Below are 27,469 nucleotides of genomic sequence, written 5' to 3'. Positions count from 1 at the left end.
TGAACGTCTAGTAAAACTCTCAAGAATCTGGAGTAAAATTCAGGTATCTGCCAAAGGAAACTTCGGAGTAGTTGTCACTTGAAGAAAGGAAACGATGCTGGTGTCTCTTATCTTCGCGGACTATTTGGCTTGTCAGATTTCTAACATCACTTCAGCTGAGTTTTGTATTTGACTTTCAACTTCATGGCCATTTGACCTGCCAACTATTATTTTCCTTGAGGCTTTTAACACTCCACCCAAGTATTTTGCTTTCCAGAGCAGTTGTGTCTGTTTCTTTTTCACTTCACCTTAACTTCAGCCGAGGTTTACAAAGTAAGGCTTCATGTGCATCCTCTAAGGTTTCAGACAGACCCAGGGACCTTGCGGTGATGACCTGAAGCTGATACCACACCGGAAAGCCAAGGTCCCCTGGAGGACCGCTCTCTGTGCCAGGCTTTCCATTCAATTTGAGAGCCCCGGGGGCCGGGGCCAGGCCCCGAGTGCCAGGCTCTCCTGGGCTCCAGTCCCCTCCCCAGGCAGAACGTGCGGGCTGGGGCCTTACAACCGGAAAACACCGCCCTTTCCTGTCGCCTGCTCATTCCCCAGGCTGACTGCTGGAGTAGGAAGAGAAGGAGACGGATTAAGAAAATTAATTAACCCGGTCCACTTTCGGCCTCCGGGCGGAGGGGCGGGACGCGCAGCGGCTGTGGCCGGAATGGCTGGAGGGCGCAGGTGCCGCCCAGGGCGGAATTTTACGCTCCAGGGCCGCCGCCTCGCCGCTAGTGCCCAGTCGCTCGTCCCCGGCAGCCTCCACCCGCTCGCCCCAGCTTTGGGCAGATCTCTTTTAGGGTCCCCGCGGGAGAGGAAACGCCTCCCCCTGGACTGGAAAAACCTGCAGCGTCGGCAGTTCGTGTGCCCCTGCTCAGGCAGCAGCCCCTGGCGTCTCCAATTGCCAAATCCACTCTCCGGGTTTTGGCGGCAGCTCCAAGGGGATCAGGCTGGAAACTGACAGAACACGACCCTCCTCCCAAACCCGGGCGTCGAGTGGCCCGGGGGCCCGCGGCCCGACGCGGGCGGCGCGGTCAAGCGGCTTCTCCTCCGCCAGAGTCCCCGCCCGCCGCGCCGGAGCCTTGCCGGGTTAAGGTCGTTGGGACGGAAAGAGGTGGGCGCACGAGGTTTAGTACAGGTGTCTGGGGTGCGGGATGAGTCCCTTTGTTTGGGGGCACCTGGAACTTGCACTCCAGGTCCCTCTTTGAACCGAGCGTCCAGAATCCTTTCTTTGTGCGGAGGCAGCTGAACGCAGCCTCTCGCGGGGAAACCACATCCCTGGGGGTGGCGCTGGGGCCGTAACAATGAACGCCCATTGTCCTCCGGGGGCCCGGAGGCCCCGCAGCGGGTGAACCCAGTCCGCCCGCTCCGGGCCGGGGCGCAGGTACCCAGGCTGGGTGGGTCGGCCGGCAGCCCGCGCCCGCCGGCCCGCCCCGGCCCGCCCCGTGCGCTGCCGGCCCCGCCCCGCGCCTCCCCGCCCTTCGCAGGTTCAGTCCGGGAGTCCAGCGGCTGCACGCTCAGTCTAGCTCGCACCTTCCCTCCCGGCTGTTGCCCGACAGGGCGGGGAGCGCAGCCGTGGGGCCCGAACTGGGGGCGAGCCTAGAGACCCCGGCCTTGGGCGCCTCCACGCCATCTCGGAGCGGATAATGCTGTGAGCGGGCGCCGCGCCGGCCGACCGCTTTGGATTTGCGCGTGGCGGGCAGGGACTGCGTGCGCCCTCGGGAGGTCGGTGCCGGGCGCCCGGTCCCTGGGTCAGCGGCTGGGATCCTTGGCGCCGCTGGTGAGTTGCTGCCTGCCCACGGCTTCTTCTCTGCGCGTCTGTGAGTCTGTCCCACCGGCGGCCGTGGCGGGTTCCAGCGTGCGCGGCTGCTAGGTTTGGTAAAGCAGAGGGAGAGAGGATTACCAAGGCATCACCTTTGAGCTGGTGTCCAAAGGACCATGGGGAGCACAGAGCAAGCTGGGGGAGTGGGGGTACACGCGGCACGATCGGGACGCAGAGCTTCACCTTTTGTGCCTACCACTTTGCAGGATGAGGCTGCACGGCTACACTGCACCCTCCGAGCTATTGACAGCCATTCGGGGCGCGTGTTGCATTTTTCCATCTGAGAACAAGCCGCACATGGCTACCGCTCCCCTCCCACTGTGGACTGGCATCAGGGCCGCACAAGGGTGCGCGGCTCAGATCTCCGGTGCCCTGTTTCCACTTGAGGACTTTGTGGCTGAGGCTCCAACCTGCAGATCTGGCAGTTGCTTTTTTTTTTTTTTTTTTTTTACGGTGGTTTCTGAACAACTGAAGTGTTTTCAAGGTTTTTTCCCCTTTCTCTTTGAAACTGTCTTGACATAGACAAGTATCAGACACGAGGACGAATGAATCTGGCCAGTCATTTTTTTGTTATGAATTATTATGCTCCATTCCCCCTCTTGACTTCGGGAAGCATGTGTTTCATCTTATAAATAGAAAGTAGCATATTTTTTGGCAGGACCTTTATACTGTACAGCCCGAGAGGTCAGTTTAAAAATAAATATGCACTTGAATGTTACATTACCGAGAGCCAGGCTGTGGCAGGGACAAGCTGCGTAGACCGCAGCATCAAAGCCGGGAGCGCAGCTGTGTTGAAAGGAGTAAAAGCCCCAGAGTGCAGCCCAGGCTGACAGTCAAGTAATTACATTTTGTTTTTTTTAAAAAAAAAGTGAGTGAATTAAAACGAGGGCGGGAATAGGAATGTCACGAGGGTATTGCAACATGAATCTTTTCCATGGTGTATTTGGGGGAGTCGCTGCAGAGGCGTGCTGAGGGTGTGGGGGGCGGTGGCGAGGGAGGTGCTGCCTAAGCGGAGGGAACTGATGAATGTCTTAGGGAGACAAAGATTTCCTCCCCAACCCCCCCAACTCTTAGGCTTCATAATATCCTAGAGTTTCTTGGGGGTGCTGCCTTTCAAAAAAAGAACACAAATCTGGAGAGCAGCAGATGTCCCAATTTGAATAGCAAAGCCTTTCTTGGGGACTACCTTGGGAAGCACTGGGAGACAAAGACTCACCGAGAAGGCCTGATGATGCCCCAGGGGTATTCCTAAAGTCAATTTAAAAGACTCCTGTAGTCTTCTAACCTCGAAAAGATCTTTCATCTAAGGAGCAGGAAATGCAACTTCTTTTCTGGACAGTTCCAGAGATCCTCTTTTTTGATACCTGCTGAAATTTGTATGAGCTCTTGTTGACAATTAAGAATAAGCTACAGGGGTATGTTTTCAGATTAAATGTAAACACTCTGAGATAAGTTAGAGCAGTTGTGAAGTGTTTGGTATTGTCAAATGTGAAATAAGTAATAAAGGCTAATAGAGAACCAGGGAAAGGTTCAAATTTCTTCATTAAGTCTCCTAAAGCATGTAGGTTTCCCAACAGGCCTCACTCATTGAATAAAACACTCAGCACCAGTCTCTGGGCACACAGATGAGAACTTTGGGGGGGAAATTTGGAAGCCTTTCTGGATCCAGGGCCATTTCTGTTTTCCAGTGGTTATCATCTGCAAGAGATTTATGTTATGAATTTCATGATTGGAACATGGTGCTATGGCAGCAGCAGCTACAGACATGAAATAAGATGAGCTCCCCATTCCCTTAAAATCTGAGTAGTGAAGTCCTGTTTTGTATCTCAGTGGAACATGTAAAGACAGCTAGAGTAATGAGTGTTGCACTTTGTTTTGCTTTTATTGTAAATTTAAACGTGGTGCAAGATGAATAAATGCAAAGCCATAAAAATCATTGCAGAACTATTCACATGAGCTGGTTTGCTCTCCAGCTTTTCCTTTAAAGTGGTGTTTTATGTCCAACATGTTCACAAAAGCTGCCCTTTTTCCTTTCTAAAATTCATGGTATTCAACAGCATTGGGAATAGAGTTGTTTTAACCTACATCACCCAGAGATTTTTTTTTTACCAGGCCATAAATTTTTCACGAGCTCTTTGCCCAGTAGCCATAACATTTATCCAATGGGTGGACTTCAGTTCATAACCTGAAAAAACCCCAGGAAGACTGCTCTGATTTTTTTTTTATTATTATTACAATTTTTGCTTTCAGTCTGATTTTATTTAGGCCTGGCCTAATTTCTTTCTAATCAGAATCCTGCTGACTGGTTTATTCATTGATGGATTAAGAACTTAAACTTGTTTTTTAAATCCAGTATGTTTGCCAGAGAGCAAGGACAGTATAGTCATTTGAAACTACTAGATGGAGCCAGCCACAAAATCTTTACCAAGCACCAAAGCCAAAGAATTCTAATATATGACACTGTTCAGTGAATTTATATGTTAAAGCTACTTCCTACATGGAGCCTGCCAGTAGTGCCAAGCCCTGTTCTTATCCTTTTACCTTGATTAACTCATTTATTTCTAATAATCTAGGAAGAAAGCACTGTTCAGTTCAGCTCAGTTGCTCAGTCATGTCCGACTCTTTGTGACCCCATGAATCGCAGCACCCCAGGCCTGTTAATATCCCCATTTTATAGCTGTGGCAACTGAGGACAGATGTCTTATATAGCTTGCGCCAGATTACACAATAAGTGAAAGTGTGAAAGTCATTCAGTCATGTGGGACTCTTTCCGACCCCATGGACTGTACAGGCCATGGAATTCTCCAGGCCAGAATACTGGAGTGGGTAGCCGTTTGCTTCTCCAGGAGATCTTCCCAACCCAGGGATCAAACCCAGGTCTCTCACATTTCAGGCAGATTCTTTACCAGCTGAGCCACAAAGGAAGCCCAAATTACACAATAAGGAACATACCTTAACAGGTTTATGCAATTTAGCGACCCAATATGTGCATAAATGAATGGCTAATTTTCCACAAAGATCAGCATCTCCTGCTTAAGAAGATGGGAGAAAAAACTTTGAGGTTAAGAGCCTCTGAGGCAGGCTGTCTGGGTTCATGTCTTGGCCCTGGCACTCAATACATTTGTGATTTGAAGCAAATTATTTAGCTGGTATACCTCAGTTTATCAATTACAAAATGCAGATAGCACTACTATAAGGATTACATAAGTTAAAAAATAGCACTCAGAACATACCAGGTACAGAGTAGACAGAATGAAAAGTTGATGCTTTCATTACTGCTTTTGTTGTTTCCCTAGGTGCTTAATACTGGTCTTATTTAATATTCACAACTGCTCTTTGAGGTGGATAGTATTGTTATTTTCCAGATGAAAACACAGATTCAGAAAGGTTTGGTAACTGGTTCAAGGTCACACCACTGAGTAAGTAGCAGAATCAGGTTTGAACTCAGACCTGTTTGACCTTGCCCTAAATGAATACTTCACCCTCACCACCAGAGAGGAAGGCCAGAGAAGCTGATAAATCTGACTCTGTTATAAGGGTTTTTAGCCTCTGGCAGAGAACTCACTTTGCAACACACTGTATCACATAGTACCACTGCCCCAAGGAAGATGACAGTGATTGCCAGCCTTTGGGAACACCTTATGAATCATCATATTTTTATTATTTTTTAAAATATCTTTTAAAATTTATTTAACTGGCTGCATTGGATCTTAGTTGCGGCACGTGTGATCATCCTTTCTGTATGTAGGATCTAGTTACCTGACCAGGGATCAAACTCAGGCCCCCTGCATTGGAAGTCTGATCCACTGGACCACCAAGGAAGTCCCTGAATTGCTTTCTTTATTGGAGATAGTTGAATCTCATAGTATAGTCAGCGGTCACCTGCAGTGGATCCAGCTTCAAACTACTACTAGCAGTAACTGGAGCAGTTTAGTTTATATCATAAACAAAGAGATTTACTAGGAATTTCGGGACCCAAACATGAACTGGAGTTTAGGGTGCGGCAAACATCCTTGTTTTAAAGTTTTTAGAAAGATGGTAACAATAACCCTATATGCAAGACAGAAAAAGAGACACAGATGTATAGAACAGACTTTTGGACTCTATGGGAGAAGGCGAGGGTGGGATGATCTTAGAGAATAGCATCAAAACATGTATGTTATCAAATGTGAAACAGATCGCTAGTCCAGGTTGGATGCATGAGACAAGTGCTCAGGGCTGGTGCACTGGGATGACCCAGAGGGATGGGATGGGGAGGGAGGCGGGAGGGGGGATTGGGATGGGGAACACATGTACACCCATGGCTGATTCATGTCAATGTATGGCAAAAACCACTACAATATTGTAAAGTAATTAGCCTCCAACTAATAAAAATAAATGAAATAGATAAATAAATAACGTTCTGGACGGTCACCTCCTTGAGACTAGTGACCACAGCCATGGTGCCTTACCCCTCAGTCCCTGGCACTCAGTGGACATTTAATACACATTTCATAATGATGTTGCTCCAAGGGGAGCTAAAGCAAAAGGCAGGAGCCACCAGTAAGGCGGGCAGGAAGGCGCTGTTCTTGGAGGAAGTCTGCCCTCACTCCAGTTCTAAGTTCCACACATGACCCAGACTCTGCCAGATAAGCTTCTGGTGTGAAAGATAGAGCAAGGAGGCCTTTGAAACATAGAGAGGTGCCCCGGATAACCCAAGGAGACTGCCTGGCCTCCACTGCCTTTGATACTGCAGGCTTGTGATTAGCTGTGGGAGGCTGCTCAGACTGAAGTAGTGTTTCTGGAAAGAATGTCTTGGCTTGAAATAATCCAGGTTGTCTCAAAACCAAGGGCAGTAAGTAGCCTTAGGGCTGTCTGCCACCATTTTCTTCCCTGCTTCTGCCTCATCCTCTCAGGGTTACAAATCAAAATGGATCCCACAGACCAGAATAAATAATATCAGTAGCCAAATAGCTTTACAGTAGCAGGTATGTTCTTTCCTTTAGGAGAAAATGCCTTCCCTGGCCTTGATGTCCTTCCTGAGTGCCAAGTTTCACCAGTCTCATGGTGAAGGACGGAGTCTGACAGTACCTCTGGTGGAAGAGCAGTTTTTTTAAATTAAAGCATATAATGTTATAATACAAATCATACTGATATTAAAAAGTTTGCTATTTCTGAATAACCAAGAGAACAGATGAGTGAGTTTAAGGGCTGGTGAGTTCAAGTTAGTATTTGCTTGACTGAGTCATGAATTAATAGTAGAATCCTAGAATCTCAAATGTTAACTTGTTTAAAACCTGGATTTTCAGTGATTGGGGTTTTATTTGCACATTTGAGAAAGTCCTCATTAACCTAGCTTTGATTCGTCATTAAACTGTCCCAGAGATCACACACCTCCAGTTAGCTCATTCAGCACTGAAAAAAGAAAAAGTGAAAGTGTTAGTTCCTCAGTTGTGTCTGACTCTTTGAGACCCCGTGGACTGTAACCTGCCAGGTTCCTCTGTCCATGGAATTCTCCGGGCAAGAATACTGGAGTGGGTTACTATACAGCACTACATCATGTGAACTCTGAGACATGAATAAGATCAAAAAATGGTTCTTTGGAAACCAGTCTGATAGAGGTCCCTCTGTGCAGGACTTTTCAGAGCATTTAATGTCACTGTATGCAGTGAATCTCCACAGGGAGGAGGTATCTATCAAATCATTTTGCTCAGAGAGCAGCTGGCAGAACTAGTCTGACAGGAAACACTCTGGGAACCATGAAGAGAGGCAGAAGCCACACGCTGCAGCCTGCCCTCTATCCTCTTCAGGGGAACAGGAACAAAGCCGCTGGAACACACTAGAAGATGCTGGCAAACGTGCAGCCATTCTGCTATTTGATAAAACTCATGCAGAATTAAATGGAGAAAATCCCAGAGGGATTGGAGATCAGAAAGCATAGATTCTGCTCATACTTCTGACCCAAGTTGTGGAACTGTGACCTTTCAGGGTCTTATTCTCAACTCTAAGATGAGACATTTGGTGCTGGAGGATTTCAGATCGTCTCTAGCTTCTAGAATCCAGTGAGCCAGGATTAGCGACATCTATGAGCATAGCAATCTTACTATTATACTAATCATGTAAAACCCTATGTTGAAAAACAGACCTAGTGCAGATCCAGGCAGGGCAGCCCGAGCCAGCGTGGAAGGCAGAGAACTTCAAAGTCAGGCCTCTATTTAGATAGCTTACACGTTTGGGAATCCGTCATGTTCTGATGACAACCTGAAGGTCATATTTGTAGACACATCATGCCAGTGATAGATGACTGTGTGTTTAGTTGAAAAAGACCTTTTCTGTTCAAAACCATTATAATCATTTAGGCTACACACAACTTTTTAAACAAGCAAAGACATTTTTTGGTGAAATGTGGCTTTGCCATTTCAAAATATATGTGAATTCTTTCCCTTTTTTATATACTTATTTTTTAAACTTTTTAAAAAGACGTGTACCATTGATCTTAAACACAGCAGATGAGATTCTAAGCCCTTGATTGGCCAGCTGTGTCTCAAGGCAGATCCTTGCCCATCTCTGGGTGAGTGATGTCCGTGAAGATGTAGAAGGGGAGGGATGTAGAGGAAGCCATTGAAATTCTCCAAGCACTCTCCTGGCTCTAAACAGCTGTGATCCTATTACTCTTTTTTTTTTTTCCCCTTGTATCTTAGGCATTTTCCATAGTGTCTTATACTATTTTAACACTTATGTTTAAATTTTCATTTATTGACCCTTGTGACCACCTAGAATATTGGCTACATAAAAGTAGGGACTGAACCTAGTTTAGCTTGACACTCATCTTTTTTATACTAGGAGTTAATGAAAAAAGAAACAATTAGTCCTACTCATGTTATTTTCTCTTAGAGGTTGCCAAGCCAGAAATGTTTTTCAGTTACCTACCTTAAGTCTGACCATAGTAAAATAATTTCTTCCTAGGCTACCAAATGTTCAAATTCCAAAGGAAGCACCTCTAACCCATCCAGGGTACTTTGAAATTCAGGCCACCACCAGAACTTCCTCAAAGTCTTCTTGACCTGGCCGTTGCAACCTGCATGGAAGCTTTCTCCTGCCCGGGTGTAATTGCGGTAGCTCAGTACCATGTGTCCACTCAGAGCACAGGCCGGGCAGCCCCAGGGGTGGAAGGATGAGCGTTGTTTCCTCGTGCCCTCCTGGACTGCTCAGCCATGCCTACATGAGCCATTCACGATGGGTATGCTTACCGATCATCTGTCCCCACACCAGGATGTTGGCTCTGTGACACATCGTCGCTGTAGCCTCAGTTTCTGGGATACTGCCTGGCACTCGGTAGGTCCTCAGTAGATGTTTGTTGTTGAACGAATGTTTCAGAAGGTGAGTCACTAGCCAGGGACTGGATGAAGGCAAGAGGAAGGCTCTCGCCAAGGCCTGCTGCTCGCTGAATGAATCAGCTTAAGCCACATGTCCTGCTGTGCATGGCAGAGCACCAGACCGGAAACTCTTTTCCTGCCCTCTGATGACTTCAGAGCGAGATGTCTTCCAAACTAGGGTTGATCTTTGGCCTGATCTAAGTTTCGTAGAAGTTGCATTCATGAGTGGGTTTTGTTCTGTATTCCTCGTAAAGAAGCCCTTAAGCTGTGGGCTCAACTGATGGGGCAGGTAGGGCTCCCCTGCCAGCACCCCGAGCTCTCTGTCTCAGGGGCAGCCTGGGGAATGGAGCAGGGAAAGTGAAAGTCGCTCAGTCGTGTCCGACTCTTTGTGACCCAATGAACTGTGCAGTCCGTGGAATTCTCCAGCCCAGAACACTGGAGTGGGTAGCCTTTCCCTTCTCCAGGGGATCATCCCAACCCAGGGATCAAACCCAAGTCCCCCACATTGCAGGCACATTCTTTACCAGCTGAGCCACAAGGGAAGCGTAGAGCAGTGATGTTTTCCCAATTCCAGTTTTTTCTCAGAGTGAGGAATTAAGACAGTTTGTGCTCTCTTTCTGTGGGTTCTGCATCTGTGGACTCACCCAACCACAGATCAAAAACTTTTGGGGGGAAATAAAAGTTCCAAAAGCAAACCTGAATTTGCCACGTGCTAGCAACTACTGACATTGTATTGGGCATGATAAGTATCTAGAGATGACTTAAAGGGTATGGGGAGGTTGTGCATAGGTTAGATGCTAATACTATGCCAGTTTACATAAGAGGCTTGAACATCTGTGGATTTTGGTATCCATGGGATGTCCTAAAACTAACACTGGACAGATACTGGGGGGTGACTATACTTGAAACCAGACCATTTCGGCTTTCACATTATTTAAAACAATCAGTTTGAGTAGACAGGTGCCGAGTAAAGTTAGGAAAAAATTCTGATGGTGAACTTTCAGCTTGTCTTGTTCCTTATGCAGTACTAGGTTTTTGGATAATTAATAATAATAACTATATCTCCCACTGATTTTAAGTTCATTGCCTCACAGGACTTTGTCAAACATTTTATGTGTGTTGTCTCTCTCACTAGCTCCACTCCACAGATGCGCAAGCTGAGGCTTGCAGAGAAAGTCACTGGCATTGCCTTGTACCCTTAACTTAATGTGAGGAAAGATGAGAAAAGGTAATGAAAATGCAATTCTAAGGATAGTCTTAACTTCATTTAAAAAAAAAAAAAAAAAACGTGTTTTTTCTTAAAATTCCCTAGAAGCTAGAGATTTCTGCAAACATATAGAATCACAGAACTGTAACATTCATTTTCTTTATTAACTATAAATAAACTTCAAACACAGATCTATGATTCTAAAACCTATCTGTGTGTATATGAAGTCTACAGGCACATACAAGGGACTGCTGCTTGAAATGAGACTAGCAGGTATCTCCACTAACTCCTCTCCCAATGCAGGAATGCTCTCCTTCTCCCTCCCCTCTGGAATCGCTACCAGCCTCAGACTCCGCTGGAAAACTTCCCCTGATGGGCCTCTCCCATTCTTCAAGCTGATTAACTCAAGTTGGTTAGACTTCTTCCTCCTATCCAGCCCCACCTGCCCTCTCCTTGAACCCTAATCACACACCTAATTCTTTTCAAAGGATGGTACTGGTTTCCTCTCACCTGATAGCTCACCAAATATTTAAAGAAAATAACTGTATGCCCTTAAGTTTTTCTTTATCTGACCAATAAATGACAGTAATTTTCCTAACTCAAAGGAGTCCCACTTGTTCTCAAGGCTGGAAGAATTGCACATGGAGATAAAGGATACATGTGTATGTATAGAAGTTAGCTCCCTGTCCTGTTGACAGAAAGAATTATTCTCTAATTAAGCTGGAAATTAAAAGACACTTGTTCCTTGGAAGAAAAGTGATGACAAACCTAGGCAGCATATTGAAAAGCAGAGACATCACTTTGCCCACAAAGGTCTATATAGTCAAAGCTCTGGTTTTTCCAGTAGTCATGTATGGTTGTGAGAGTTGGACCTGAAAGAAGGCTGAGTGCTGAAGAATTGATGCTTTCAAATTGTGGTGCTGAAGAAGACTCTTGAGAGTCACTTGGACTGCAAGGAGATCCAACCAATCAATCCTAAAGGAAATCAACCCTGAATATTCATTGGAAAGACTGATGCTGAAGCTGAAGTTCGAATACTGTGGCCACCTCATAGGACAAGCCGACACATTGGAAAATATCCTATGCTGAGAATGATTGAGGGCAAGAGGAGAAGGGGACGACAGAGGATGAGATGGTTGGATGGCATCACTGATTCAATGGACATGAGTTTGAGCAGACCCCAGGAGATGGTGAAGGACAGGGAACCCTGTTATGCTGCAGTCCATGGGGTTGCAAAGAGTTGGACACACCTTCGCAACTGAACAACAACAACACTGAAATAAGAATCCTTTTCAATTGTGGAGCTTGTGCACAGGGCAGACACAAACCATTTTAGCCCCATCTGCAATCATACATTGGTGACTGCTTCAGACAACATTTACGGAGAAAATGGACTGATTATTTGGGGAATTAGAATGGTTCCCCTCCTTCACATTGCATTTCAGTAGATGTTCTGGTTTTTCATTTGAGATGAAGATGCTTTGTGCTCGCATAACATTCTCTGAAGATTGTCATTTAGAAAGATTCTCATACTCAGCTCTTATAATCACGAGAGATAGATGGGTTTGGGGTGATTATCCCCATTTACACAGGAGGTAACTGGCACCTGTATGGTCTGGCATTTTATAAGAATCCTATAGCTTTAGCTCAAAGTTTCTTTCCTCCCCTAAGGCCTACAGTAGCAGCGAGAGTTCTTTCTACTGTTTTGCTTGCCCATGTGTTCATTCATTTAATAAATTTTTTTTAAGTACATGATCTGTGCTAGTGACACCTTAATATTCAAAACAGTCCTTTTCTATAGAATATCCAATTAGAGTTTCTTACAGGTTCCCCTACATATCTTGGGCTAAAAAATCCAGTTCAGTTCAGTTCAGTCGCTTAGCCGTGTCTGACTCTGCGACCCCATGGATGGCAGCACACTAGGCCTCCCTGTCCATCACCAACTCCCAGAGTCTACTCAAACACATGTCCATTGAGTCGGTGATGCCATCTAACCATCTCATCCCTGTCATCCCCTTCTCCTCCCACCTTCAATCTAGTCCAGCATCAGGGTCTTTTCCAATGAATTAGTTCTTCACATCAGGTAGCCAAAGTATTGGAGTTTCAGTTTCAGCATCAGTCCTTCCAATGAATATTCAGGGTTGATTTCCTTTAGGATGGACTAGTTGGATCTCTTTGCAGTCCAAGGGACTCTCAAGAGTCTTCTCCAACACCACAGTTCAAAAGCATCAATTCTTCAGTACTCAGCTTTCTTTATAGTCCAACTCTCACATCCATACATGACTACTGGAAAAATCATAGCTTTGACTAGATGGACCTTTGTTGGAAAAGTAATGTCTTTGCTTTTTAATATGCTGTCTAGGTTGGTCATAACTTTTCTTCCAAGGAGCAAGGGTCTCTTAAAAAATCCAAGTCCCCCTTTAATCCATTTCGTATTGAAAGGAGAGGTCAGCATGCAAGCCCATTGTTTCTCCTGGGCCTCATTCTGTAAGATTGACTTAAATGTAACTAGTCAGTCTGCATTCCCGGGAAATGTATTGTCAAATTTTTCTAGAGACTTGCCTGTCTCTCTGTTTGCACATGGTTGTGGTGGATGGAAGTCATTTCCCTTTGAAACATCATGTCAACAAATGTTCTTTGCCTTAATCCCAAAGATCTTGTATGAGCCTGTAGAATTAACTGTGGCTTGCATTGATAAGCTGTTAAATTCTTACCCTGCATGGATAGAGAAAGGAGAAATGAAAGAAACTCTTTGCCACAAGCAAATAGATGACAGCTCCTTGCTCCATGGTTTTCTCTCTCTCTTATAGGAGTCACAGAAAGACTCAGCTTGCATTTTCAGTAGGACAGGTAGGTTTAAAGAGGAGAGAAGTCAGGGCAATCTCAAGCTTTCTCATTTGTTCATTCAACAAACATTTGTTCAGTATCAGCTATGAATTATAGTTCTCCCCCCAGGAGAAGTCAGGCTTGTGGAGCAGACAGTAGTAACTGCAGTATAGTATGAGAGCTGGTGGGGTGATTGAGTCACTAAGTCGCGTCCAACTCTTGTGAGCCCATGGACTGTAGCATGCCAGGCTTCTCTGCCTATGGAATTCTCCAGGCAAGAGTACTGAAGTGGGTTGCCATTTCCTTTCTCCAGGGGGTCTTCCCGACCCAGAATAGAACCTGGGTGTCCTACATTGCAGGCAGATTCTTTACCAACTGAGCTACAAGGGAAGCCCAATGCAAGCTGGTAGGTTGAGGTATAAACAAGGTAGTGTGGACCATGGGATCTAGCTGGACTTGTAGCTGCAGGGTTGGGTGAGACCCTGTTTGCAGAAGTGGGCCTCTCCAGCTATCTTATCTCTAGGCTTTAAGGGTAGGCTTGCCACCTAAGGTTAAGGGAGCATTCTAGATGCCTCATTCTGATAGATATTGAAAGATATAGTGGGAGGCGATGAGGTTGATGACAGTGAGACGGTAGGGAGGCCAGTGCCCTTGTTTAGGAGAGAGATCTCAAGGGCTAGAAGTAAAGAGGTTGGACAAAGTGAGACAATAGGACTTGAGGAGAAGGAGGCACAGAGAGGAAATCCTGGGTGACAACTGGGTTTTGGATCTTGGTGACTTCCTGCCATTTACCAAAAGGGAAAAGTATAGGAGGTGAAAGCTGAGGGCCAACAAGAGGAGGAGAGATGGCATATTCCATCAGGGATAAGTTAAACAGGAAGTACCTGAGGAGAGCAAAGTCAAGTCTGAAAGACTAGAAAAGTCCAGTGTGCCTTTCTGTGAAGGACCAGTGATTTTTAGCTTTTGTTTATTTCAATTTCCAGTCCATTGTATACTGAGAGCAGCCACGTCGAGTAGCTGCTTGGACCATACCCAGCTTCCATGGAAACCTGATGATACACACTCTCAAACATGCCAGGAGTCTGACCAATGGGAAACATCCACTGATCTGCATGCTTGATTACATGAGAAAGTTTCTACAAGCTCTCTTTCAATTTCTTTCCATATCTCATCATGGACTGGCCCTGGGGCACAGACCCACTTTGAGTTTCACTGGTGTGGACTAAGGTATGTGTGGGCTGAAGACTCCAATTTGGAAGTTAGCATTAAAGGTGGTGGTTGAAGCCGAGGACAGGGATGTGATTGCACGGGCGCTGTTGAGAGTTGGGGGATGGACAACCAGTGTCCAACCCTGTGAAAATGCCAATGTCTGAGGCATGGGTTCCAGCTTTTCCCATAAAGCATCAGACACATAGAGTCTGTCACGGCTACTCAACTCTGACCTTGTCATTGGAAAGCAGCTCTGCCAGGGTTTCCAAACCTCAGCGCTACAGAGAATTGGGGCCAAATAATGTTTTGCTATGGGAGGCTGTGCTTTGCATTGTAGTGTTTCTGACTTCTGTCCACAAAAATACTAGTAGCACCACCACCTCTAAAATATGTCTAGATACTGCCAAATGTCCAGGGGCGGGGAACAGGGTCACCTTCAACTGAACTGAAGATAATACATAAAAGAAGGAGCACTGGTGTGTTCCAATAAAGCTCTATTTACAAAAACAGGTGCAAGGCTGGATTTGACTCACCTGTCATAATTTGCAGACCCTTGATCCAAGGGATGGCCATAGGGAAAACTAAAAGTGCTTATTCAATAAGTTATAAGGGTCTCTTGTGTTCACAGCCCAAGAGGAGGCTCTGTAAGTGATCCAACATAAAGAGGAGATTGTTATCATAGCAGCACTTCTTTTTTATACCACTTTTGCCTACCTTATTATGGTGCTTACCACCTACCAGGAGATACCAGATACAACATTGTAAAATCCGGGAACAGGAAAGAAAGCAAATATCAGCTCTCTAGGAGCCCTGAGAAAACCTCCAAGTAAGGCAATAATGAGCCTAGATTGCGTGAGGTGAGTTCGAGAATTCCTGCAGGAAGGAAGTGACTGAAGCGGGTCTTGGAGGATGTTATGAATAGTGGTTGATGGTAAGGAGGTGGGAGGACAATTCACGTAAGGAACACAGGGTTCTTGGTTTCAGAAAGTCAAGAGGGAAGTGAAGTGTCAGTAGCGAGGGGAGGGAGCCATTGTCCCGATGAAAGCCTGTGGGTGTACAGGGCGCCCCGATGCACAGCCACGATGCACGTGTTTCCTCTGGGAAAAAAAGTGAACGGCACTTGACGGTTTTTTCTCAAAACAGGATATTTGTTTTTCTTCTCGAGACTTGGGGGGATTTTATTACCTCAAAATTCTAATATTTTGGTGTTTCTTTCACATGAAGTCAAATCCCGTTTGAGATTCTCTTTGACAAGGGCAAAAATAGTGAAAATTCCTAGTGAGTTGGGGAGGCTGGTGTCTGGGACCATTTTACTCATTCTTAGTTAATGACAAGGTCAGATTATCTCTGACTCTGTTGATGTTGAGATCATAGTGTATCATTTCCCCTTAGTGCTGCTGAACTGCAGGACAGATGGCCTGGAACAGCCATTCCTGTTCTTAACCCATTTCCTTGGAGGACCTCACATTAGTTTTCGAGTCAGCGGCGGTTAAAAGCACAGACTGCGGAGTTCAGCCATGACTGAAATCCTAGCTGCTCCATGTTTTTGCTGATGGGCCTAAGACACAGGTCTGATCTAGCCCTGGTTCCTAAGAAGTATGTTCTAATACTCACCTGCCTGGCCCACAGCATGCGCTTGAGCCATAGCTGTTCATATATGTACAGTCTCAGAGGACTCAGCATTTCAAATGTTATACTTTTTTGCAGACTCGGACAGGGGAATGGTTCCTAAGCACAAAGCAAGTATCTCTCATCATGGAAGGTCTAGCAGGGCTTAGGGATTTAAATAACACTTCTTAATTATTTCACTGTGTGCCATGTGTTGTGGGAGAGAAAAAGAAATGAATTAAGACCCAGCTCACGCTCACAGTAAAACTCTCAGCCTAGTCAAAAGGAATATTCATTCATGCATTCAACAAATATTTGTGTACAGATATTTATGTACAAATAGCACAGAGGAGTTTGCAGTGGAAGTGGGTAGAGTACTCACTGGCCACTGGCAAGCTCCAAATATACCCAGTGCTGGTGTGATGCAGAGAAGCCAAGCTTCAGTCCATCCAATGACTGGATGACTGTCAAGGGCCCTAGCAGGATGGGAGGGTAGCATGGAAATCCCTATCTGTCCCCTCACCCCATTAGGGAAATAGTCAAGGTAGTCAAGGGACCTAACACAGAGGATGTGCCATGAAGACAGGATGAAGAGAACCATGCCTTATGTAGTATGAGTGAAATGATCATAGTCTGAATTTCTGGACACTTGTCAAACCTGTTTGGAACATTTCATATTCCTATTTCTAGAGCTTTCATAGAGTAATTGCTGACTTTAATATTAGTGGTTTTGGGTTTTGTTTTGTTTTGTTTTTGGTGAGCAGCTTTACCAGTTACTTAACTTGAGCTGAGTCTACAGATTCGAGCCAGTTCCTGGCTGAACATTGCTGACAACTTAAGGGTGAGGTTCTCAACCTGTATTGATTTTGTCCTTGCTGCTTCACAAACCAACTCAGATCCATTCGTTCTAGAAGCATGGAAGCAACTGATGGGAATCATCCCATTTGATTCATATCCACCAGCTAGAGTGTCTGCCTTGGTCCTTGTGACCAGCCCTGAGGCCGAGTCCCCTGTAAAACTAGCCATGATAAATGAGCCAGACCCTTCCCTCGTCTCGTTATAACTGCCAGGGATCCAGGTCCGCCTCAAGTCCTCCCCAATAACTCATTTTAACAGGGAGAAAGGGCGTAATGGCCTCTCTTCAAAAGTGCAGGGTCAGTACTTTGAGGTGGATGTTCTGTCTTCCAATTTTGCTTCTAAAAACCCTTTCAAATAGTACAATTAGATCCTATAAACGTGAGGAGTGTATGCACATTAGCCGTGAGTCTCCCATATGGTATTTGTGGGTCTCTGTATAATCGGGGTTGTAAAAGAAAAATAAATACAAGCTGTAGCTGAATCATAAAGGAGAAGTCCATTTATAAATAATTGAGGGTTGAGATGTAGCATAGACTTTCTTAGTGGGTCTATAAAATGCTGTCTGCTCAGTCTGGCTATAAGTTCATTTGCATGACAGCCAGGCGGCTGGGAACTGAGCTAATGGCATCTTACAGCCTTGCAGCATATAGCCATGTCCTCAGTTCAGATAATATGGGGAGAGGAAAAAAAATCTAAAAATAGAAAAGGCATCTTCTTATCTTTTTGTGGGTGGAGTAAAACAGACTAAAAATATGGAAAGCATCCCTCCAGGATGCCATTTACCAGGGTATTCTCTGGTTACATTTACTTCTGTCTTAGGTTTTGTTGAATCTCTGATAGCATCCTTTTTTTTCTCCTCCAATTTTAAAATTCTTTGGTCCAAGGAAGTACTCCTAAAGAGGCCCTCATTGTAATGATACTTTAGTATTTCTGATACGGGAGGTTGTCATCCCTATATTAGTAATAACTGCCGTCTTCAAATGGAAAGTCTTCCAGGAAGTCTGTGAGTGCTTTTTTTATAGGTGAGTGTGAAGTGGGGTCATAAGGAAGTGAGCAGTGATGGTTTTCCCTGTAGGAGACTCAGAATGAACAGGGACGAGACCCCACCCGCTGGGCACATCCCGGAGGCTCAAAGTCAAGGCTGCTGCTGTGACAGCCTCAGCACATGCTCAGTACACCGCCCCTCCCACCATGGCCACCCATTCCATCTTTCCAGAACCCTGGGTTCTCCCTTAGAGGATCCATACTCTGTTTCCCTTTAGCTTCTGCCTTTGTATCCCTAGGGCCTCTCCTAACAAGTTAATCCCTTTTCCATTACAGTTAAATGAATCCTTCAGATCCCTAAGGATTCCTTTTCCCTCTGTATTTGAGTTTTCTTCAAGCTGCCCCACTCTACCTTCTCACGTGTCCTGAGTCCTGTCATCTTCCGACTGGACTCCTGGGAACATGCGGGAACATATTCCAAGTCACCTTTATCCCTTTCAAGTGTGGAGCCCAGGGTGAAATACACCTTTCCAGGGCTTATCAGGGCATTGTCTCCCTTGTGTTTCCCTGTGTTGACAGTGGAGAGAAGTACCCCAAAGACAGTGGTGGGTGGGGAAGGAGTAGCAGGTTCTTGGCTGAGTTAACATCCTTCCCTGGGACTGTGGATTCAGGCACGAATGAGGAATAACTGAGCATTTTTGTTTGAGGCCCAGATGGTGCAGTATCTAGGAGCTGGGAGGAAGGGCCTGCTGATTCTACACTGAGACAAAGCAAAAAGAGCAGAGGCTGGGGGGTCCTTCACAGATGTGACAACAAGCAAGAAAGGGGAAGTCCAGCACAGACTCACTTCCCGCAAGTCGAAAAAAGGAAAAGGCCCACAGGTCCCTCAGGACAGACACACATACATACACACACACACACCTCACCCCCACCTGCCCTGTTTCATGCATTTGTGTTTTAGATTAACAACCTATTGTTCAGGATGTAAGAATTGTTTTTACCCTCTCTCTCCCCTAAGAATTAATCTAAAAACAATTAGCAGACAAGCCACACATTCCTTTCTTAAAATAAATGGAATTTTAAAAAATCTCAACCCCTTTGTTCTTTTCAGAGCCCTGTGACTTGCCAGTACTGCCAGCTCTGGTCATCTAGGGAGTGATTTTTCAGGGTGTAACTTTCATAACCCTTTGTTTTTCTCCCACCTCCTGTTTTAGTCTTCTTAGCATCATTCTCTTTACCTAAAAGATGATAAGGACATGAAGTAAAAGGGGGCCAATTCAGTTTTCTTTCTTCATAGAACTATTATTGCTGTGTTGATTTCTCTTATTAACACTGTCACCTATGCTTAAGTCAGTCACATGTGAGAGACTGGAATTGTTTAGCCTGGTATCGGAATGACCACCTGACACTCTGCCTTTCTTATCAAAACCATGTCTTCAACTTCCTCTTGAGTCCTTTTGTGTCTTGGAACCCTTAAGCTTCTCAAATTCCTGAGAGTGGAGACCTGTGCCCTTGCAGCTGGACTCCATGCCCACCCATCCCCACCCATCTGCCAGACACCCTCTCTAACCTTGACAGAGGCTGACAGGCGACCGACTGGAGAGTTGAAACCTTTTGTTGGCATATCTATCCTCTCCAGTGCCCAGGAGCTGGAACCTTTGATTTCAGAGGAATCTAATTTCCCAGATGAATAATATGTCAAGTGTCATTTGGGGACGGTGGGTAGAGGAGCAAACAGTGATCCAAAAACTCCTGGAGAAAGGGATTAGTAATCTTGGAGGGTTCAGATTTCAGGGTCAAGGGGGGAGTTTTGAGAAAGGTCTACACATAGGATGTTGGTTTCTCTCTCACTTTCTTTCTTTCCTTGCTTTCTCCCTCTAGTCCTTCATCCCTTCCTCCCTTCCTTTCTTTCAAAGACAGTGGGAGTGGTGGAATGATAGCAATGCAGAAAAGCTGGCCAGCGGGAGAACCCTGAGTGTGGAGAGTTAGTGATGGCGGTAGAGTTCTGATGCTTTTCCTTTGGCTCAGGAAACGCCCAGGAGGCCTCCCTCTCCAGCTCTAGTCAGGTCTGTGAGCCCTTCTGGTTCAGCTCTTCTTCTCTTCTCACACTTTCTCCTCTTGGGTGTCCCCCTGACTCAGACTTTCCCTCTGATTCATCCCTCACTCTGTCTGTTGCCACGTGGGTCAACCTACATCCTCCTGGAGCCCAAGTCTCCTTTTCAGAAATGGAGAGGAGGGACAGGATTTTGTGTTGTTCCACCATAAGAAGCTGTCCATCTGTGTGGCCACCACCTCTCAAGACAAGGAGCTCTACCCCTGAGCTCCAGCACCTCCACCTTCCCGTGCTGCCTTCCATGTAGATACCCGGCCCCCACCCTTTCCCCAGTGTCCTGGGTCTCTTTCCTCTTCTCGTTTCCTTCTGATGAAAACCCTTCTCTTCTAAGACCTCTTCCATTCTGCAAATATGGACTGGGGGCACCTCTTAGTGAAGCTCTAATTAACGCAGAAAGGTGTGCTCTGTCCCATTGACAAGATGAGGCTCAGCTTTCTGGTGAGGTCTTTGTAGATCCATGCACTTCCCCTGCAGACTTTGGCTTTTGAGCCCTCTTTCCCATAGTCGTGTTTGCATTACGATCAGTAACTTATAGGTTGGGTAGACTTTTCAGGACCTGAGTATAAAATTGTGCCTGCAGGAAAGTGCAGTCTGAGCCCAAAACAACCCTCTACTTTTTTTGTTGTTGTTGTTTTAAATAGCTCATTCACTTGTGTGGTTCAAAAATCCCAAATCTTGAAAGGATATACAGTGAAAAGTTTCTCTTCTACCCTGATCCCCTTCCACCTACTTCCTCTCCCTGTGGGCACTCACCATTATTCCCTGTGTGTGCTTCCAGAAAAAGCTTATTGACATACAAGCCAGGACAGATGTTACTTGCACACTTTGACACTAATCTTTTTTTACTTTGAAGACACACATCTTTGAAGCTCTTTCTATATCAACATATCAGGAGCTGCTTTGTCCTTTTGTAGACCATGTAATACTTATTTGTATGGATGTACCTTAACTTGTAGAATTAATCCTGTAAAGGTGGACAATTAAGTTGTTTCCAACTCTTTTTTTCCTTTCTTTAATTTTGTCTACATAGTGTGGCTGGTGGGGTCTTCGTTCCTCAACCAGCAATTGAACCCAGGTCTTTGTCAGGGAAAGCTCTGTGCTCTAATCACTGGACCATCAGGAAATTCGCAGTTGTTTATAACTCTTGGCTGCTATAAACTATGCTGGAGTGACAGCTTTGTATAATATTATTTCCTTATCTCCCATATACATAAATTGGATAAACCTATATAAGTGGAATTCTGGGGTCAAAGGCATGTGTTATGTAGCTTTCATAGATAACTGACTTCCGCTGGGGTTGGACCAGTGTATGCTTCCCTTCTCTTATTAGCCCAGCGTGTTATTGCATGTTATATCTTAAACAGGTTTTGGAAGGCACCCCCTTTATCATTTGGAATTCAATCACTGACAATTCCCAGGGAGCATGCTCCTTAAATGTCAAGACCTCTATGTCTGGAATTCAAGCCTAGACACTTGGCTTAGTGCTTGGGAGCCATGCCACCTGGCAAAACCTGTGCCTCAGTGCTTTGTCAGTAAAATGGGAATTTAACACTGGTTCTTGTCAGTGACCTAGAACACATCAAAGGCTGGAGCAGTGCCTGGCACAGTGAGACGCTCTCAAACATTTCCTGTCATAGAAGTGTTGGTGGTTCCCAGGAGACACACACATACCATCTCCAGGACCAGATACTTTGTTCCCTATGAAGACACTGCCTTGTCATTGCCTACTTTAGTGAGTGCAGAGAAGATGCTGAGCAGTCGGCCTGAAGCATGGATGTCCACTGACTGATAAGCCAAGGAGCCCAGGAACATTGAGAAAGGAGGGGAGCAAGCGGTCAGGACAGAGTCATGATATTGGATGGTCTCTCCTGGGATCAAGCATGGTTGCCTCTGTGCTGGAAGAGGAAAGATAACAGATACAACAGGCAGATGGGTCTGAGTGCTCAGATATTTCCCCACAAACATAAACTCATCTAAAGCTATAAAACTGACATTTTTGCACCAAATTTCTTTCTTTTTTTCACCCAAACTTTCAGTGAACTGGGGGGCTCCTCACCCTGGCACACAGTAGAAATTCAATACCAATTAGTCTTTGCAAAGTCCTACAAGCCTCCAGCCCTGTCATGCAGTAAAACTGATGTAAATATTTGTAGAAAGAAAGAAAAGCGCCTTTTAAGGTATCTCCTCTCTTTTCCCACTCTGAAGAATCTACTGCCTGCAGCTTATCTAGCCTCTACTCACCAACTCTTTTCTTACTTTTTCCTCTGTTTTTTGGTTCTTTTCTCCCATCTTTGCATGCAGTCCACTAACAGAAAATCCAGCTTCTACCAGACCAGGCAAGCCTCTGCCGAAGGGCCTGCAGTGCCCGTGGCCATGGCCATAGCCCAGCAGGGACTGAGGACTGGGTGTTCCTCCCTCAGCCTCGCAGGTACAGCGGGAGTAGGCTTTACCTTTTCTCACATTTGCTCCCAACATCCCCAGTCTCTGTACAGGTAAAGGGTGGATGTGAGTGATTCAGTCAGAGTGACCAAGAAGCAGTCTGGCTGCATCTTCATGATATTTTTATTTTTCTAAAGAATCTGAAATGAATGCCATGCCTGTTCTGGCCTTGCATAATCCTGGCTCCACCAGCCGACCACACGCAGCCAGCCCTCGCCCTCGCATGCCCCGGAGTTGTGGTGGACACAGTGTATCTTTCCATGGCAGCTGCTCTCCTGGCTGTGTTGCTGAGGACACAGCTCCGGTGGGCAGCTGTTGTTCGGGGCTGCCCTCTGCCTTCTGCGGCCCCAGAGCCCCTGCTGCTTCTGCAGGTGCTCACTGCAGTGCCAGCCTCCTGGGATGGCAGGGGCCCTGGGCTGTTGTGCACTTAGAGGGGAAGGGTGTTCTGATGTTTTAGCAGGAAGAGCCAGGGCTTCCCCTTTAGTTACTATTACAAGACCCAAATGAGAGTTGAAACTATGAGAATCACAGACCCAGCAGCATGTCTTCCTGTGCTAGGGTTCGCCACTGACCTGCTTGGTATCAAGCATCTCTTTTCATAACATAGTATCTCCATGGCTTCCGAGTCTGAAGTGGGAAGGCAGAGCCGCCAGGCTCCTCCAGAGAGTGTAAGGTCTTTTCTGGCAGCTTCTAGGGTAGCCTGCTCTGGTGCAAACCCTCATGCCACTTCAGCCTCCTCCCTGCTCCCAAAGCCGGGGGTGGGGGTGGGGGTGGGGGCTGGGTCTCTCCAGCTCATTTCCCTGCCTTCTCAGGCCTGTGTGACTTCCCAGAGTCAGTTCTTACCTTGCCAGTGGGTACTGGAGCACAGTTCTCACCACCTGTCACAGGCAGATGAATTTAAAACTTGTGCTGAAAGGAAAGAAATATGGGGTATGGAACAGATGCAGATGGCCTCCAGCTGCTACAAAACAAATGTAGCTCCCCTCAAGCCACCAACTAACCCAACCCTTGGAGGATTATTTATTTGCTCTGTGGATAAGGGGAGAGCCCAGTGGAAGAAGTCACAGCAGAGCCATTTCAGGAATTCCCACAGTGGGGAGGGTTTTAGCTTCTCCAGGTCAGCTGATGTGACTAAAGATTTGAAGGGTTCTTTTCAAGAGATGAAGAGGTTCTCATCTGTAAGATGAGATCCCCCAAACCTTTTTGCAGCCCATCACTTCTAACTGTATCATACAGCATGGGCAGGGAGGGTGTGATAGTTTTCTACACATGTGGTGGTAGATTATAAATGTGGTGGCTTACAGCCCTACCCGTGTATCATCTCCCAGCGTCTGCGAGTCAGGAGTGCAGACAGAGCTTAGATGCATAGTCGCATCAGGCTGTAAACTAGGGGCTGGAGTTGTGGTCTGATTCAAAGCTCAGCTGGGGAAAGATCCATTTCCAGGTTCCCTCGGTTTAATGGCAGAATTCAATTCCATATGCCCTCTCAGTATAGTGGCCTATTTTTTCAAAACCAATAAGGGAGTCTCCCTCCAGTGTGCTAAGGTGGTGTCTTTTATAATATAACCATATCTCATTACCTTGCTTGGAATCAAGTCACAGGTTCTGCCTATTAATACAAACGCATCAACACCAGGTGGCAACTCACTGGGGTTACTTGGAACCTTGCCTACTATAGGGAAAGGATACAAGCTTATCAGCAAATGTTTCAAAAGTACTCACAAGTGAAGACCACTTGTGAGTGATATAGGATCCCACTTTTTTCTTTGAAAAGAAACAGTTTTGTTCTTTCCCTTCCATTTCAGAATGTCTCCAAATCCTAAAATTTTTGCTAGCCCTGTTCTCTCTACCCCAAGTTGATTCCAGCTCCAGCTTCCATGACTGTGTGTTACTGAGCAAGGCTGTTGGGTTTTTGTTGTTCTTGTTGTTTTACTCCCAAATCTCAGTTTTCTCATCTGTAAGCATGCATTTTCACTGAGATTTTTTGGACACTGGCAACACTGTCACTTAGTAAATGATAGTTCCAGCTCCTTATGGGACTTCATTGTATTGCATTAATTTTATTTATATATAGAACACAATCAACAAGAAAATAGCCTTGCTGGTGTGAACATCAAAGCACAAGAGAAAATATATCTTAAATTCAGTTGTGTCTAAGGAGCTGCAGTCACTCTGGTCATGTGCTGACAGCAGTTCTTTGAGGAAAAGGACTTAAAGCTTAAAAATATCCAGAAAATTTGTGTCCATTACCATGTTTAAAAAGTGCTGATATCATATGTTTGGATTTTTAAATCTTTCTCTCCCTTTTTTCTTTTTTTCTCCTGAAGTAAGACTAAGATGAGTGGACCCTTGTTCGGATTAAAGTTTTTAATCCTACTTAATGGAGGGAAACATAATAAAGCTTGACTTCGAATGGGAACTGAAGCCCTCCATTATTTACAGGCTCTTGTGAAAAAGTCAGGCCCATGTGACCCGTGTGTGTGTTAGTCACTAAGTTGTATCCGACTCTTTGTGACCCCCATGGACTGTAGACCACCAGGCTTCTCTGTCCATGGAATTCTTCAGGCAACAATACTGGAGTGGGTAGCTGTTCCCTTCTCCAGGGGATCTTCCCAACCCAGGGATCGAACCCAGGTCTCCTAAATCGCTGGCAGATTCTTTACTATCTGAGCTACCAGGGAAGCCCAAGGGACCCCTGAAGGGGCAGCCAATTTTAACCTGCTTTGGTTTCTCTTCCAGGTTTCTCCCTGCTGTGGAAGAGGTTGGAGGATGTGAGTGGCTCTCCAGAAAGGCCTGCTTGGCTGTGCGTCCAGGAAGGCCTCTTAGCTTCCTTCTTGTTTCAGAGCCACTTCTGGAGCTATTTGAGAAAAATGATGTGACAGTACCTATCCAGAAGGATACGGGGAAACTTGTAACATCCGTGAAGAAAGTGGCCCTCTTTCCCTTTTGCAAAAATCAACATTCTCAAACTCCAAAATGCCAGCCAAAACCCCGATTTACCTGAAAGCTGCCAATAACAAGAAAGGAAAGAAATTTAAACTGAGGGACATCTTGTCTCCCGATATGATCAGTCCGCCCCTCGGAGACTTCCGCCACACCATTCACATCGGCAAGGAGGGCCAGCACGACGTCTTCGGAGACATTTCCTTTCTCCAAGGCAACTATGAGCTTCTACCCGGAAACCAGGAGAAAGCGCACATGGGCCAGTTCCCTGGGCATAACGAGTTCTTCCGGGCCAACAGCACCTCCGACTCCATGTTCACGGAAACGCCCTCGCCGGTGCTCAAGAACGCCATCTCTCTGCCGACCATCGGAGGGTCCCAAGCCCTCATGTTGCCCTTGTTGTCCCCGGTGACATTCAGCTCCAAGCAGGAGTCCTTTGGGCCGGGAAAGCTGCCCCGGCTTAGCTGTGAGCCGGTCATGGAGGAGAAGGCTCCAGAGAAAAGCAGTGTGTTGGAGAACGGGACGGCCCACCAGGGCGACGTCTCGTGGGGGTCGAGCGGGTCCGCGTCTCAGTCCAGCCGGGGCAGGGACAGCCACTCTTCCAGCCTCTCGGAACAGTACCCCGACTGGGCGGCGGAGGACATGTTGGACCCTCCCGCCCCTTGCGAGCTCATCAAGGAAAAGACTAAGTCGGAGGAGTCCCTCTCTGACCTCACGGGTTCCCTCCTGTCCCTGCAGCTTGATCTCGGGCCCTCCTTTCTGGATGAGGTACTGAATGTCATGGATAAAAATAAGTAACGGGACACCGCCGGGCCCTTTTCCTTTGGTGTAAAAGATACCAAAAGACAGAATGGAAGAAAACTAACCACAAAGAGGAGAGCTTCACTGGCTATACTTGCTGTCATATGATGGGTTTCTAAAATAACCTTCCCACAAAATATTTTTTTACCTGGGATACCCTGTTTGCAAAAACAGTATAAAGGAAAAAAAAAAAAAATTGTCCTGGCGAAAGAGAGGAAGTGAGTCAGAACCCATTTTCAGCGGGCCATGCTGATGTACAGCTCACATATTTTGTTGCCAGACACGTGAGAAATCTGGCTTGGCCAGGACTGGCATTACTTAGCTATGAAGGGCTGTGCCAGTCACATTAAGGACCTTTACAGGACTCGCATTTTCTGAACAAGAGGAAGTCAAAATTTATTTAACACCCACGCCTTTTTTTCTAGACTCTTTTCTATATTATGTGGTTTGGGCTCACCATAGCAAATTCTTCAGTGTTAAAACTTTTCTCTTGTTTCCACATTTGAACATTTTGGGTTTTGGGGATTTGCTTGTAGCTCTTATATATCCCTATATGTTATATCTGTATTGCGAAATTTTGACTGTCAGCTACATGTTGGTGAGACACAAGCGAAGTATTACTGTAACTAAGTTATTTTTAAAGTTAAAATATATTTTTATGTGCCTTTGGCTTTTTATTGCAAAGTCTACATTTTATAGATACTACATCAAATGTGGTCATTTGACTTTTTCCATTGGGTTCCATTGTAAGCTGTGTATGTGTATGTTTGGAAAAGTGTACTCATACTTAGCTTTTTTATCTTCATCTATTATACTTTTCACAGCAGCCAACAGTGGATTGTAAAGTGTAAAGGCACAGGTTACTCACAATGCTTCTGCAGAGACTGTGGGCTATACCACCTAATGTTCTTTGGAAATATGGGTATTTTAGTGCAGTACATACTTGCATTACATAGGTACTTCATACAACACAATAAAGAGTAAATGTTAAAATCAGCTTGCTTGGTTATAGTACTAAACAAAAACATAAGACAAAGGTTATATTTTCTTGACATCCAGGACTAGAAAAAATTGCTTCTGTAAAGTGTACACAAGTCTTTAAATGAGGTAAGAGGTGTATTCCACTCACTCAGTAATTTTGATTATTATCCAGAAACAAGGCCCTTCAATTTTAGGAAAACTGAACATGTGAGATGATTTTTCTTTTCTTTTTTTTTTTTTTAGGCAACACTGACACCAACCTCTCAAAAAAATTCATTTCTGTGAATCTCCAACCT

General features: G+C 45.6%; 1 protein-coding gene across 3 annotated transcripts; it reads left to right on the top strand.

Annotated features, from left to right (window-relative positions):
* The first annotated feature begins 612 nt into the window (after window positions 1-612).
* CDC42EP3 (CDC42 effector protein 3) lies at window positions 613-27,188 on the top strand. 3 transcript variants are annotated; one of them, XM_070476873.1, is made up of 2 exons: window positions 613-1,141; window positions 25,188-27,188. In XM_070476873.1, the coding sequence occupies exon 2, from the start codon at window positions 25,425-25,427 to the stop codon at window positions 26,187-26,189; it is 765 nt and encodes a 254-aa protein (XP_070332974.1). In that variant the 5' UTR covers window positions 613-1,141; window positions 25,188-25,424; the 3' UTR covers window positions 26,190-27,188. The 3 variants fall into 3 exon arrangements, with proteins under 3 accessions (XP_070332974.1, XP_070332975.1, XP_020733445.1); XM_070476874.1 differs by lacking the exon at window positions 613-1,141 and adding an exon at window positions 1,298-1,752; XM_020877786.2 differs by lacking the exon at window positions 613-1,141 and adding an exon at window positions 1,298-1,807.
* The last annotated feature ends 281 nt before the right edge of the window (window positions 27,189-27,469 follow it).

This window comes from Odocoileus virginianus, chromosome 2, assembly GCF_023699985.2.
Source record: "Odocoileus virginianus isolate 20LAN1187 ecotype Illinois chromosome 2, Ovbor_1.2, whole genome shotgun sequence".
NCBI lineage: Eukaryota > Metazoa > Chordata > Mammalia > Artiodactyla > Cervidae > Odocoileus > Odocoileus virginianus.
This window is presented reverse-complemented; position numbering and strand designations above follow the sequence as displayed.

What these genes read in the sequence shown, in the direction of transcription:
- CDC42EP3 (XM_070476873.1), top strand. Translation starts at nt 25,425, where the DNA reads ATGCCAGCCAAAACCCCGATTTACCTGAAAGCTGCCAATAACAAGAAA.